This window comes from Pongo pygmaeus, chromosome 8, assembly GCF_028885625.2.
Source record: "Pongo pygmaeus isolate AG05252 chromosome 8, NHGRI_mPonPyg2-v2.0_pri, whole genome shotgun sequence".
Lineage (NCBI taxonomy): Eukaryota > Metazoa > Chordata > Mammalia > Primates > Hominidae > Pongo > Pongo pygmaeus.
In genome coordinates, this window is record NC_072381.2 from 58,250,761 (window position 1) to 58,266,621 (window position 15,861).

The 15,861-nt window shown below is 48.7% G+C and overlaps 2 protein-coding genes across 2 annotated transcripts in view; one reads left to right on the top strand and one right to left on the bottom strand.

Annotated features, from left to right (window-relative positions):
- The window catches only part of LRIT1 (leucine rich repeat, Ig-like and transmembrane domains 1), a 33,251-nt gene that overhangs the window by 3,564 nt on the left and 13,826 nt on the right, over positions 1-15,861 (top strand). The gene's annotated exons all lie outside the window — the stretch shown is intronic.
- RGR (retinal G protein coupled receptor) lies at positions 914-15,353 on the bottom strand. The gene is made up of 7 exons (XM_054435781.1): positions 15,275-15,353; positions 12,694-12,850; positions 11,505-11,626; positions 7,550-7,703; positions 6,118-6,235; positions 2,613-2,726; positions 914-2,111 (listed from the first exon to the last, which is right to left on the bottom strand). The coding sequence occupies exons 1-7, from the start codon at positions 15,351-15,353 to the stop codon at positions 1,980-1,982; spliced, it is 876 nt and encodes a 291-aa protein (XP_054291756.1). The 3' UTR covers positions 914-1,979.

Sequence of the window (15,861 nt, forward strand, 5' to 3'; positions counted from 1 at the left end):
CTATGTAAGACTGAGTCCCTGCAGGGCATGGCCAAGACTTAACGAACAGCTCTGTTTTAATGAGTATTTCCTATGTGCTTAGTGAGTACATGTTATCTTCAAGCCTCACAACAACCCTGTGATGTCCATATTAACATCCTTATGTTAAGGGTTAGAAGGTTTAGAAGGAGTGATGTCAGGACACCCTTTTCAATAAATGGTGCTGGGAAAATTAAATTGCCATATGCAGAAGAATGAAACTGGACCCATATCTCTTACTATATATAAAAATTAACTCAAGGATAGACACAGTGGCTCATGCCTGTAACCCCAGCACTTTGGGAGGCCGAGGTGGGTGGATCACCCGAGATCAGGAATTTGAGAACAGCCTGTTCAACATGGTGAAACCCTGTCTCTACTAAAAACCCAAAAAGTTAGCCAGACATAGTGGCGCATGCCTGTAATCCCAGCTACTCAGGAGGTTGAGGCATGAGAACTGCTTGAACCTGGGAGGCAAAGGTTGCAGTGAGCTATGATGGCGCTACTGTACTTCAGCCTGGGCGACAGAGCAGGACTCCGTCTTAAAAAAAAAAAAAAATCAACTCAAGATGGATTAAAGACTTAAGTGTAAGAACTGACACTATAAAAATCTTAGAAGAAAATCTAGGAAAAACTCTTCTGGGCATTGGTCTAAGCAAAGAATTCATGACAGAAACTTCAAAAGCACAAGCAACAAAACCAAAAATAGACAAATGGGACTTAATTAAACTAAAAAAGTTTCTGCACAGTAAAATAAACCATCAACAGAATGAACAACCTGCAGAACAGGAGAAAATATTTGCAAACTATGTAGCCAATAGGGGACTATTATCCAGAATATATAAGAAACTCAAACAACACACACAAAAAAATCCAAATAATGCCATTAAAAAGTCGGCAAAAGACATCAATAGACATTTTTTCAAAGAGAATACATACAGGTGGCTAAGAAGCATATGAAAAAATGCTGAATATCAAAAGTCATCAGAGAAATGGAAACTAAAACCACAATGAGATCTTATCCCACACAAGTGAGAATGGCTATCATTAAAAAGTCAAAAAATAACAGATATTGGTAGGGATGCAGAGAAAAGGGAACACCTATACACTGTTGGTGGGACTGTAAATTAGTACAACCCCTGTGGAAAACAGTATGGTGATTTCTCCATACTGTCTTAAAAATAGAGCTACCATTTGATCCAGCAGTCCTACTACTGGTATCTACCCAAAGGAAAAGAAATCAGTATATCAAAAAGAAACCTGCACTTCTATGCTTATCACAGCTCTGTTTACAGTAGCAAAGATATGGAATCAATCTATCAACAGATGATTGGATAAACAAAACGTTATATATATGGAATGGAATACTACACTGCCATAAAAAAGAATGAGATCATATCTTTTGCAGCAACATGGATGAAACTGGAGGTCATTATTTTAAGTGAAATAACTCAGAAACAGAAAGTCAAATACCACGTGTTCTCACTTGTAAGTGGGAGCTAAATAATGTGTACACCTGGACATGGAGTGTGGAATAATAGACATTGGAGACTCAAAAGGGTGACAAGGTGGGAGGGGGTGAGGGATGAGAAATAACTTAATGGGTACAATGTATATTATTAGGGTGACGGTTACACTAAAAGCCCAGACTTCACCACTAGGCAGTCTATCCATGTAACAAAACTGCACTGTACCCCCTTACATTTATTATTATTTTTAAAAAGGAGTGACTTTCCTGAGGCCTCTCAGCCTTGAGTGTAGAGGGCTATAACCGACACTCAGGTCCATCTGGCTCTTTCTGTGCAGCCTGGTGTCTTTCTGAATCCTTGTGTCCAGTCTAGGGCCAGGCTCCACGGGGCCACTGGGGAAGGTGGGTGAGTATCTGGGCTTGGCCGCTGAGGCTGCTGGGCAGGACTCCTGGAACAGCCTCCTGGCCTGGGGCTCAGTCCAGGGTGGCAGGCTTACTTGGTTCGGTCCTTCTCGCTCTTCTGCGGTGAGAGGCACTGCCAGATTCCCCTGCAGACCATCTCATTGCCCAGGGCATAGTTGATGGCATTGATCGTGGGCACCATTTTGGCAATGAGAGCAGGCACCTGTTGTGGCAGAAAAGTCCAGAAAAGAAGCTTCAAAGCCACTGATCCTCTCTCTGGTCCCACCTGGCGACCCCAGTCACCCTCCACCTACAACTGCCAATCATTTAGTTCTGCAGTCTTGGGGCCTTCCCTGACTAGTTGGTGGAGATGCATGGCTCACGGAGTCCATGGAGCCATACTCTTGTCCAGACCCACCTGCTCCCAGCCTGGGGACTAATCTCAACCCCTAGTCACAGAGTCTTTATCTGCACCATCTGGCTGGCTGTCCCTGTCATCTCACATGAGGTTTGGGCAATGTCAAGCAGCAGCCTGGTATGACTCAAGGACGAGGTGAGGGATTAGGGGGGCAAACTAATGCTCTATGCATTGTGAGTATCCAAAGGAAGAAACAAACAGAGGAAGAGACTGACACAGAGGCCATAAATCCAGAAAGTGAGATGAGGTGAGACAGAGAACAAAGATGGAGAGGGGTCTAGTTTTAGGTACTAGAAGTATCTGTACCATCTGCAGTTTGGGGGAGATGGAAGTCACGTCTGCGATGACTGCGTATAGATACAGGACGGCATAGGGGCCCCAGCCGAGCAGCAGCGTCCTTGCTGGCAGAGTGGTGTTTACCTGCGGAGAAATTGTCACAGGAGATGTCAGCTTGCTCCAGGTGGCCCACAGCCCTATGTGGCCAAGAAGACCAGGTCAGCACTCAGCAGGGCTGGGCAGCATGGACCAGGCTTCAGGAGGGGTCTGAGTCTGCAGGGGAACTTGGGACCAGATGGGCCTCTCTGTTGTTTAAGACTGTGTGACCTTAAGCCTTTTATTTAAACTTGCCTGACCTCAGCTGCTGTGTTTGTAAAATGGCCTGACAATACCTGACGTGGCTGGAGGCCGAGACTGGGTGGATAATGAGCTTCCTCCTGGGTCTGTACTCTTTGTTTGTCAAATACAGAAGGGGTCTCACTATGTTTCCTAGGCTGGTGTCGAACTCCTGGGCTCAAGGGATCCTCCTGCCTCGGCCTCCCAACGTGCTGGGATTACAGGCATGAGCCACTGTGCCTGGCCCCGGTCTGTGCTCTTTAAGAGGAATCCTGGGCTCTGTGACTGCGTGCTTAAGGGGCCCCAGGTTGAGCTGCCCTCAGGCCTCAGTCCTAGAGCCAACTCGTCATCCACAGCTACAGCCACCTGGAGAGACCACCCTGTCTGGGCTCCCAATGTGAAATACAATCAGCGGGGAAGGGGCTTGTCCGGAGCCCGGGAGATGCTGGGGTGACGCCTGGGGCCATGAGGGGGCGCAAGACTCGCGCTTTAATTTCAGCGGGAGCTGCCAGGTTCCAGCCCCGCACAGACACGCGGACGTGCAAATTCTGACGCTAAAGTTCTTGCCTGTTTTCTCCCTGACCTGACTGTCTTTAACAAAGAGGGTGATTAAGCTGGAAGAGAACATATTTTCTTCCATCTTGGATTATTAAAATATGTTGACCAAGAGACTTTTTTTTCCTTTTAATTGTCCCTTATTTGGGGGAAAAAAACCACACAAACAACGGAGCTCAGCACTACGCGGCCCTCCCGGGAGCCCAGGCCTTAAGACGTGGAATCCCCTTGGGAGGCTGCGCGGTCTCGGGAAGCCGCTCAGTTTGGGATGAGGTCCCTGGACCCCTGCGTTGTGACCTTGGCGATGCCCACCAGAAACAATGGTTTAAAGTCAACCCAGAAAAATGAGGAGATCACGGTGGCAGCCTTGTCTCCCGGCTGCCTGAGCTTCCAATAAATGTGAACTTTGCGCCTCCAGACAGGGCTTGGGACCGGCATCGCGGAGGACAGCCTAGAGGCGGCGCCTATGCCAACGGCCAGCTGGGAGCCCCGGGACTGGATTCTGGTCCCAGCAAAGCCCTTTCTTTCCTTCTGACCTCGAGGGAGCATCGGGGCTCTAGCTAAAATAGATTTGCACAGTCCTTTTCCAATTTACAATAAATAAATAACGTGGCAGATGAAGTGACTTAAAAAAAAGTTTCTTTCATGCACTGTGATTGACCACATGGGTGCTGGAGTCCCAGACCTAGGTTTGAATCCAGGTGTGTGGTTTTTGGTGAGTTGCTTAGTTTAACCCCCATCTCAGCCTCAATTTTTTAGTCCGCGACACAGGGAAAAGAAAACCTCCTTCTGGCCGGCGCGATGGCTCAAACCTGTAATCCCAGCACTTTGGGAGGCTGAGGTGGGTGGATCACCTGAGGTCAGGAGTTCAAGACCAGCCTGGCCAACAGATACGAAAGATACAAAAATCAGCCAGGCGTGGTGGCAGGTGCCTATAATCCCAGCTACTAGGGACGCTGAGGCAGGAGAATCGCTTGAACCCGGGAGTCGGAGGTTGCAGTGAGTCGAGATTGCCATTGCAATCTTTTTTTTTTTGTCTCAAAAAAAAAAGAAAGAAAGAAAAAAAAAGGCTGGGCATGGCGGCTCACGCCTATAATCCCAACAATTTAGGAGGCGGAGTCGGGCGGATCACCTGACATCAGGAGTTCGAAACCAGCCTGACCAACATGGAGAAACCCCGTCTCTACCAAAAATACAAAATTAGCTTGGTGTGGTGGTGCATGCCTATAATCCCAGGTACTCGGGAAGCTGAGTCAGGAGAATCGCTTGAACCCGGGAGGCGGAGGTTGCGGTGAGCCGAGATCGAGCCATTGCGCTCCAGCCTGGGCAACAAGAGTGAAACTCTGTCTCAAAAAAAAAAGAAAAAAAAAAGAAAACCTCTTTCCTCATAGAGTGGTTGCAAAGATGAGATAATATTAAGATCTGAATTTGTTCTAATCTTTGTTGCTTGTTACGACTCCTTTGCTAGAGGTCATCCAGGTGACCAAGTTAAAATAAAACAGTGGCAAGGGAATAGTAATGCAGAAACTAAAAAATGGCCAGGACGGCTTATTTTGAAGTATTGTATTTCTTGGACAAATGTGCCTATAGGTTTGATTTTTATCTTTTGGGCACCACCCTGTGACTGTGATTAAATTAAACATCTCAAAGCAGTTTAAAAGTAGCATTTAAAAAGCCTGTAACTTTGTGCCAAACCTCAGATCCTTGGCAAGAGTTAAGTGGAACAGCACGGATGTGTCCAGTAGGGAGCCCTGGTCCCCAGAGTTACGAGGTCTGGGTGAGTCTGAGCAGTCCTGATCCTTGCTCCCCAGGCCTTGGCGATCTGAGCAAAGGGAGGGTGGTTTCCAGTTCTAACATCCTATGCTGTGCACAAGCTGGATTTTCTCTTGATCATTGAAAACACAGAAAACCCCTGGTTGCTGTCTGTCACATTGTTCATATTCCCTGGTGTCCCTGAGAGGAACCAAGAAATTTCTGCTGCTCTTGAGGCAGGAGAATAGCAGAGGGAATTAGAGGTTAAAGGGCGGAATGAGTAGAAGCAGAAGCAAGGTGAAGAGGCGGTGAGCAAGAAGCAAGATAAGAAACAGAAGTTGAGCAACCAAAACACAAATAAGATTAAAAAGTGAGTAAGAAGCTCCCATGGCCAACTAGATCTGGACCAAACCTGTCAGGGGCAGCTCCTCAGAGATGGGCATGTGCATTAGAGAGAAAAATTATCCTTAAAATGACCCCGTATGATAATAAGCTTATTAAAGCTGATGCATATGAACTGCATATCATGCATGTACTTAAGATTATGGGATGGAGGTGACAGGCAAGCACACAAGGGCCAAAGTAACTAAGCAACCCACCTATCAATCAAAAGGCAGATGCTGGCTAGAGATTAGGCAGCCTTGGGAAGAGAAGAAAAATAAACATATAAAGAACCCACAATACACCAAATTGGTGCTGATCTCACTTCGCAGAGATCGGTCCACCCTCCCCTCTCTGAGAGTGTAATACTGTGCTGAATAAGCTTTTGCTGCAAAAGCAATGACTATTTGCTTTGCTATTTGTTTGTGTCACATCCAATTCTTCGTTCGGGACACCAAGAGCCTGGAGCTGCGCTGCACCATCAGATAACACTCCGGGAGGGGGTCCTTACCTGGAGATGGCCACTCTTCCCCAGTTTCTGCTCCATGAGACTGTAGGACGTGATCATGATGAAGAGGGGCACGGCGAAGTTGAAGAAGGACATGGTGAAGAGGAAGCTGGTGAAGTTTCTACATGGAGAGTGGGTGGAGGATTGGGGTTAGCTCTCAGGGATGGCCAGCTGCCCTCAAGGACCCACCAGCTCTGCTCTAGATGATTGGATGTGGGGAAATGCCCCATTCAGACAATCACTCAGTGTGGTTGCTCCCGGGTCCCAAGTGAACTCCCTTTAGGAGCCAGGGAGCTACGAGGAGGAAGAGGCCTCTTTCTTGTTCAAGTGCTCAGCCCTGCTTTCCTGTTTGTCCCCCAAGCATGAAGAATGGGAAATTTTAGTTTGGGAAACATGTTCACCCAATGGTGGGGATGTCAGTGGACCAAGAGGAAGGTACATTCAAGGAGCATTCTAGGCCCAAAGGTTTTAAAAGGAGACTAGATAACAAGAAGATTGGATACTGTGTCACCGAAGAAATGGCTGAAGAGACCACAGAAGAACCTGGGTTCCCAGGTAGTGGTCATGGGGAGGTGAAGGGAATAGTGGGAGTCCCAGGGAGACAGATTCCCATTTTCTGAAGGGAAGACTGTGTCACCTTGGAGCTGTCCACCAGGGAAGGGCAGCTGGAAGGACTGGACCCTGGCTGGGGAGTGCCATGGAGGGACACTTGGACCGGGCCTGGCGTTCTCAAGAATGCATCACCTGGAAAGCCTGTCATCCAGGGCAGATGCCTCATGATTAAACACCATGGGTAAAGCAGATGAATGCAACTTGGCTCTGGTGGAAGCAAGAGGGGCTGGAGCCCATGTGACCATGCCTCAAGGCAGTTCCTAAAGGATCCCCCTAAGCCCTTGTCTCCCTAGAGCCTCCTGATGGGGCAGTACCAGAACACGAGCCCCATGAGGGTGGGGACCCTTATGCATTCAGTCCTATTTCTCCCGGGATTGCCTCATAGCGTATGCTCAGGGCATTCCTTCCCAATGCAAGGACCTTAATGTTCTTTGAATCTGTTGTACAAGGGCATGGCTCCCTCTAGAAACTGATGAGGTCAGAGCCATGATGGCCAACTGTGCTGAAGATGGCAAAGAGGTGGTGCGGCTTGGTGACTGTTATCACTGGCACAAGCCAATGGCTCCCTGTATGATGTCTCTTTTTGGGTTCAACTCTGGGTCCCAATTTTCACAGCATTCCCATCACCTGGCCAGTTTTCGGAGCAGGCTTTTTCCAGTCCCACTGTCCACCTGCAGGTGGGTATCATGACTAAGGAGATGAGATTGTCTGGCAAACGTTGACATTTCCCCATTTGGATTTTCAGCTGGGGCACCCTTGTCATAGCAGTTCAAAGCCAAGATTCCCATGGGTAGGAGCCTCGAAGCTGCTCCTCTCGCCTCACCTGTCCCCCTTGGAGTAGTCCAAGGTGCAGCATGTCCCAAGTGGCTCATAGTCATAGTGGCCCCAACCCAGGAGGGGCAGGGCTGCCCAGAATGCAGAAGACAGCCACACGAAGAGCACCAGAGAGATGGCTGAGTTCCAGGCCAGCTGGCTGCCTGCACAGGACAGAGGAAGAAGAGGAGGTTGTAAGGAGGAGATGGCCTGATAGAGTGAGAAAGAATGGACTTCCCGATCTGAAGAGTGTCCCTTCGACTGATCCACCCGCCTCAGTCTCCCAAAGTGCTGGGATTACAGGATTGAGCCACTACATCCTGCCAGAAGGAGGTTTTCTTATCCCTGTGTCACAGTCTAAAAAATTGAGGCTGAGAGAGGGGTTAACTAAGCAACTCACCAAAATGAGAACCCCAGCTCTGATGCTTAATAACTTAGGGCCTCAGGAAAGTGAAGAGCTTCTCTGAGCCCCAGTATTCTCGCCCACAATGGGAATGATAATCCTTGCCTCAGAGGTTTGTTATGAAGAATGAAATAGACAATGGATGGTGAAGATCTCCAAATAGACACACTATACCATCTTCTTCAGAGGACAGAGACAAGGAGGGAGTGGCAAAGAGACAGATATGTTTTCAGAGACAAAGTTCAGGAAGAAGCATAGGCAGGGGTTCAGGTGAGGGTCATAGGGGATGGAGGCAGAAGTCTGGACTTACCACCATCCTCAGCACTTGCCCAGAATCAGGCCACTGCCCCTGTTTCCAGGACACCCTCTGAGAATGCTTGACTCGGGGGTTGGGGCTCAATCTCAGTGCCAATGGCAGAGGTTGGGTACCAGCAGCATCTTTTGATGTGAACCAGCCATGCTGATTTGACCTCCTCTAGTCCCTTCCCTGAAGCCCCCCTCTCTGCTGCAGTGTCATTGGGTCCTTCCCATCCAGTGGTTCCTCCTGGATCTGGCTTCAGGATGCACTTCCCAGGTGCCCTCCTCTGTCTACTGTTTATTTGTCATACTCCTTTGTATATAAGATACCAGGGCAGAGGGCAATTCTCCAGATGGGTTTTGATTGGGAGAGAAGAGCATGTCTACAACCTCCCTCATCTGACACTTTGCTTCTACTGATACGGCTCCAGATGGAATTTGCTTGGATGTGACCTTCTGATATGAACTGAATCTTTGTGTCCCCTCAAATTTATATGTTGAAGCCCTAATCCCCAATGTGATGACATTTGGAGGTGGGGCCTTTGGGAGATAACTAGGCCGTAAGGTTGGAGCCCCCATAATGTGATTAGTGCCCTTATAAGAAGGGACACAATTAGCTGGACGTGCTGCATGTGCCAGTAGTCCCAGCTACTCAGGAGGCTGAGGTAGAGAATTGCTTGAACCCAGAAGGCAGAGGTTGCAGTGTACTGAGATGGTGCCACTACATTCTAGCCTGGGCAACAGAGTGAGACTCTGTTTCAAAAAAATGAAAGAAGGAACACAAGAGTGACAATCTCTCTCTTTTTATGTGAGGACATGGCAAGAAGGTGAACATCTATAAACCAAGAAGCAAGCCCTCACTGAACCTGACCATGCTGACACCTTGCATTTGGACTTCCCAGCCTGAATAACTGAGAAATAAATTTCCATTGTTCAAGCCACCCAGTCAATGTCATTCTATTATAGGAGCCTGGGCAGACTAAGACACCTCCCATCCCAACTGTGGGCATGATAATTATGTGCATGGATAGGAAGACTCAATATAGTTAAGATGTCAGTTCTTCCTATCTTTTTTTAAAAAAAATTTTGAGACAGAGTCTTGCTGTGTCACTCAGGCTGGAGTGCAGTGGCGTGATCTCGGCTCACTGCAACTTCTGCCTCCCAGGTTCAAGCGATTCTCCTTCCTCAGCCTCTCAAGTAGCTGGGATTACAAGCTCATGCCACCATGCCCAGCTAATTTTTGTATTTTTGGTAGAGATGGGGTTTCACCATGTTGGCCAGGCTGGTCTTGAACTCCTGACCTCAAGTGATCTGCCCACCTCAGCCTCCCAAAGTGTTGGGATTACAGGCATGAGCCACCATGCCTGGCCTTTTCTTTTCTTCCTCTTCTTCTTCTTTTTTTTTTTATTCAGGCGGAGTCTCATTCTGTTGCCCAGGCTGGAGTGCAGTGGTGCCATCTCGGCTCACTGCAACCTTTGCCTTCCAGGTTCAAGCAATTCTCTGTGAGCACAATAATTAATACCTACCTGGACCCTTGTGCTGCCTCAGACTTTCAGCTTTAGAAACGGCCAAGGTGGCATGCCTACAACCACCCAGGGATGGAGTAGATGAATTCAGACCTCCTCATTCCCCTTTGCCTGCCTTCACACTGCTCTGCCATGCTCTCAGTATAGAAGGGGCTTTGATCTAAGGCCTCTGGCACAGGGATTAACTGTCCTATATTGAGGCAGAGAAGCCTGTTGCTGTCTGAGAAGGTGGTGTGTGTGTGTGTGTGTGTGTGTGTGTGTGTGTGTGTGTGTATGTAAGATGGTCCAAGGGAGCATTAGGGGCGGGGGCTGGGATATAAGTAGTGGGAGAAGCGCTCCGAGGCCAGGTGGACAGGAGGGCTAACCTATCGCCACTCAAAATGATGAGACCGATGGCAGCATTTTGGCCTGGAGAGAGGCATATGACAGGAGAGACCCATGAGGGGCAGTGACTTTGCAGGGAAGGGGGCTGTACATGTGACTATGGCAAGGGAAGTTCTGTGGATTCCAAAGAGGTCATGCCATGGTTTGAGGCTGTGCTGGCCATAGACCTCACAGCAGCCTCTGTGCTGGGCAAATTCATAGCTCAGGACTTGGAGGTACCAGGTAATGCCCAGTGCTGGCTCTGCCCTTAGTAGCGAGGCAAGCTGCTTAACTTCTCTGTGCCTCCGCTTCCGAGGCTGTGAACTGAAGGTTTGCTAGGAGGGTTAGCTGAGCCACAGCTCCCCGAAACATGTTTATGTACCCCTGGTGGTAAACAGGGTTCTAGATGGTCTCTGGTGAACAGGTTTTTATTTTAATTGTATTAAAATTATAAGAACATTAAACCTGTGATTTCCCAGATGTTGTTTAGAATGAGCTTGTAGCACGTGTTTACATTTTAAAAAATGAGTCACTTTTAAGAAAAAAAAATCAAGGAAAAATGGAGCAGTTCGTACACTGATATGGCCAATTATGAAGATGGCATTTGACAGTGCAGCTTGGGAAATCTAGAGCTGGACAGTTTTCATGAAGCCTCATGGAAGTGTGGGGTGCCAGGGCACATGCCCAGCTACACACACATACACACAGCCTCTCTGCGCCTCAGTAGTGCCTGTCTGCAAGGGCATTTTCTGTATCCCTGATCTCATTTGATTTTCAAAATAAAACTGAGATTGGTTATTAAAATCATCTCAGCCGGGTGCGGTGGCTCACGCCTGTAATCCCAGCACTTTGGGAGGAAGAGGTGGGTAGATCACGAGGTCAGGAGTTCGAGACCAGCGTGGCCAATATGGTGAAACCCCATCTCTACTAAAAATACAAAAATTAGCCAGGCGTGGTGGCACGTGCCTGTAGTCCCAGCTACTCAGGAGGCTGAGGCAAAAGAATCGCTTGAAACCAGGAGGCCGAGGTTGCAGTGAGCCGAGATCGTACCACTGCACTCCAGCCTGGGCAATAGAGCGATTACGTCTCAAAAAGAAAAAAAATCATTTCGCAGAGGAGGAGACTCAGGTTCAGAGAGGATCTCTGACTTGCCCAAGGTTGCAGCAATGGCAAGAGAGGCCCAACAGCTCTCCTGCACACTCTCCCACCCTCCCTCCTTTCCTGAAATGAGTGCCTATGCATGCACACTCATACCTACCCACACTTCCCTGTACTGGGAAACATGGAGCAGTAGCTAGTTCTGACTGCCCCTCCCTGCCTCTTATCCTCTCCACACTCCATCGGTGTCCCTCCACTCGAGGAGCCCAGATACATACGGGTGCAGTAGTGGTGATAGCGCCCCCACGCGATGGCTGCACTGCTGCAGATGCTGGCCAACGCTGTCACAAAGCCCTGGAAACCGTGAGCCTGGCAGCCGTCCGAGCCGTAGGGCCAGCGCCTGTGGGAGACACTGGGCACCAGTGACCTCTCTCCTCCGACCCTTTCCACCTCCCACACCTGCCAAGTGCAGGTTGGAGTGTGTGTTCCTGAATGCTGCCCTGCTTCTCCGAAGAGGGGCTTAATATCGGTGTCTTTCCTATGAGGCGTTAGAGCTCAAGTAACTGGGCTGAAGGGGTGGAGCCCAATGCACACTCTCCAGGCTGGGTGACTTTGACAGCACCACAGTTGGGCCATAGGCTCTCTCTGCATGATCAGATCCCTCTGTCACAGGAGAGCTCATGCCTGTATTTGATAGGTGGGGAAACTGACATTCAAAGAGGCAAAGATACTGAAGCCAAGGTCACACAGAAGATGAAGGCAAAGTCAGAGGGGAGATCCCAGGCCTCCCCAGCCTAAAAGGGCAAGCAAAGGTGGAAACTTCAATTCTCTGTGGGAGGAAGAATCCTCACTGATGCAGACTCCCCAGGCTGGTCAGCACTGAGCATGCACATCCAGGGGGGCTCCAGCCTCCGTCTGCAGTGTCCAAAACCAGAATGCGAATGTCCAGTCTGCTTCAGAAAACAATTTTATAAACACCTTCTGAAGCTGTGATGGAAGACCCTGGTTTGTGTATTAGACACTAGCCAAAACCCTGTTTGCGTTCACAAACACTTATGTAGAGTCCTAGGTATCAAGCATTATTTTAAGTTATTTACACATAATAGAAGTAAATACTTCCAACCACCTATATGAGTTAGGAAATAATATCCGATTTATGGAAGAAGCCCAGAACTAGAAATGCTGAAGCCAGAATGCAAACCTAGGTTGCTTGGTTCCAGAACCCACACCATTGATCTCTACAGCCTACCATCTCTTTCATCAGGTTTCAGCAATCCCTGTCTTCCAGAAATCAGCTGTCGTTCTTCAGAATCAATCTGGAATTCAGCCCATTTTAGCCTGCCCACCCTCTGCCCTTGGCCAATTTTCTGTAAGTAGTAAAAATGCCCTTGGCCTGGCTGCCCAGGGCCCAGAGGTCAGGCCCCAGGCAGGACTCCAGAGCCTGTGGACTGGGGAGGGGGCTGGTACCGGAGAAGGCTGGATGTGGCTGCAACGAGGGCATTCAGGCTGATCCCACTGTCCGCAAGAGCCAAGCTCAGCACCAGCAGGTGGCAGGGAGTCCGCAGCTCCGGGGTCTTGCAGAAAGAGAAGATGGTCAGGGTATTGAGGCTGAGACCGGAGAGAGCTGAAAGGAAGGGTGGGGGCTGGCATTGGGGCTGCTGAGGCCCAGCTGGGGTCAGAACAGGGTGCGTGGGGTGGATGGAGCATCAGCAACCTCCCGGACAGACAAGGAACACAGTCAATATAGGGTAGCATGCTTCATGGTATAACAATCATAGTCACTGACACCTGCCAGGCACTTAGCACACACCAGACACCAGGATAAGCACTTTATATGAGTCATCTCATTCAATCTTTACTTGGATACTCTCTTCTCCATTTATAGCTGGAAACTGAGGCTCAGAGACACTAGCTAACTTGCCGTAAGTACACAGCTAGTAAGCGGTGGAGCTGGAACTTGAATTCAGGCCTTTTGGATTTCAAAATGCCTTCTCCAAGGACTGTAGAGCAAAGTCAGAGAGGCTCCAAGGAGAAGAGTCAATGTTAGAACTGGGAGCTGCCCAGGACACCAGGCATGGAAGTGAACATGAACGGGGCGTACTCTGGCAGCAGAGAGACCCGACCTTGAATTCTGGCTTGGTTGCCTCACTTGCTGCTCCTTAAACTCTCTGAACCTCAGCTTCCCCTATCTAAAGTGAGGAACAGGAAAAAATCCTGCCTTCAAAACTATGAGAAGCACTTACCTGCGGGACAGTGCATGGAAGAGCATTCCAGGAGGGAATAGCATGTGCAAAGACATGCTATGGTACAATGAGATACCACCTTACTCCTACAAGAATGACCATCATTAAAAAGTCAAAAAACAATAGATCAATGACATGGATGTGGTAAAAAGGGAATGCTTATACACTGCTGGTGGAAATGTAAATTAATACAACCTCTGTGGAAAACAGTATAGAGATTCCTTAAATAACTAAAAGTAGATCTGCCATTTAATCCAGCCAAAAACACACATGCACATCTGTGTTTATTGTGGCACAATTCACAATTGCAAAGATACGAAATCAATGTAAGTGCCCACTGACCAATGAATGGACAAAGAAAATGTGGTATATATACATCATGGAATAATACTCAGCCATAAAAAGGAATGAAATAATGTCTTATTACAGCAAGTTGGATGGAGCTGGAGGCCATTATTCTAAGTGAAGTAACTCAGGAATGGAAAACCAAATAGTATTTGTTCTCAGTTACAAGTGGGAGCTAAACTGTTAGTAAGCAAAGGCATTCAGAGGATATAATGGACTCTGGAGACTCAGAAGGGGAAGGGTGGGAGAGGGGGTGGGATTAAAAAAGCCTACATATTAGGTACAATGTACACTACTCGGGTGACGGGTGCACTAAAATCCCAGAATTTGAGACTATGTAATTCATCTATGTAAACAAAAATCACTTGTACCCCCAAAGCTACTGAAATTTTAAAAATATTTTACAAATAAAATAAAAACCAAAGCATTGTATATATAATGACATTTGTAATCATCAAACATGAAATAAAAATGTAAATTTAAACCCCTTCCAAAAAATAAAGTGGTAAAATTTTATGGCATGTTTGAGGACCTGGAAGGATGCTAGATTGTAGGGTTCTCAGGAAAGGGAGACACGGGCTGGGGCCACCAGACAGTCATGTCCAGAGCCTTCAGGACCAATCTAATGACTGTCACTTCCTCTCCATTGTCAGTTCTCATTAGGTGAGAAAACGTGCTGATGATTTTTCTGGGTCTGCTTTGAACCAAAGCTGCATTCTCCATCAACTTAGCTTAGGCTGGCCCAGATTCAGGATTGACACTGTCTCTAGCTCTGGCCTCAGCAAGCTTCTTAGGGATTCTAGGTTGAGGTAGGTACCTCACGGACCCAGGTTGCCTCCAGAGGGGAAGTGCTTAGGCTCATAGGAGTAGACCCAGTGAAAACAGTGGTGGGGCTGGAGAGGATGGGAGTGAATGAACTTATATACCCTAGAGTCTATTTAGGCTAGCACTTTATACCCATAATCCCACTCAATCTTTACAATCACCCATTTGGAATGTCAAGGCATTGAGGGCAGAGAGCTGAAGGGACTTGGTTCCAGCCACACAAGAGCAGGTGGCAGAGCTGTCTGTCCCCAGAGCCTTTTGGGGGACTGATCTTATGTGGGATTCTTAGCAGGATTTCCAAGGAGTGGATTAAATTTTCTCCCAGCTGGGGGGACATGAAAAGTCCTAAAGCCTGGCTCTTGATCATCTCCTGAGCAGATGTCCCCTCTCAAAGTCCCTCCCTCCCTGACCCTTGCCTGGCTTCCTCTCTGCTCCCAGCGGGCAGTGTGCTGCACCTCACAGGTTCAACTGTCAGAACACCCCCCGAGTCCAGGCACAGAGGGGAAGGCAGCCAAGGGGACCCGACACCCAGCTGGGTTTGGGGACCTCTCCTCTCCTTGCCAGCTCCATACTGGTGGCCTGGGTCCTCAGAACCCACTGGGCCCCCGCTGCACCCCAGGTTCTGCCTGGCTCACCTTCCACCAGCAGCACCATCCCCACAGCCAGCACCTCGAGCTCCCCGAAGCCGGTGGGCAGGGCACTGGTCTCTGCCATCCTCACTCTCCCTCACTGCCAGTGGCCCAGCTGTCTCTGGCTTCCCACAGCCAGGCCCTCCCTTTTAAAGGGCCATCCCATGTGCATGGAGGCACATGCAGGTTATTATGCTGGACCTTGGGCTGTTTCTGGATGCCTCCCCGCTGCAAATGGTCCTCTTGGCCCAAGCAGAAGGAACCCATTCACGAGTTGGACAATGCAGCCTTTGTGAAGCCAGAATGGAGCCCTGTCTCATTCATTTCAGCCCCATTGCACAGGATTAAGGTCGGGGAATCCAAATGGTGTGTGGCTGAGAGCCTAATTGGAAAAGAGTTGCATAACCAAGGGAGGGGAGCAGGAGGAGGGATTTGAGCTGCAGCTGTTCCCGACAAGCCCGGTGCCTGTGTGTGTGTGTCCTCAGGCTCACATGAGTATACTCCAAAGCGCTGGGGAAAGGATGAGGCTTGGGAAGTCGCCTGCTGTCAGAGGAAGAACCCCCAACTGGGACCAGAAAATGGGGTTCTGGTTC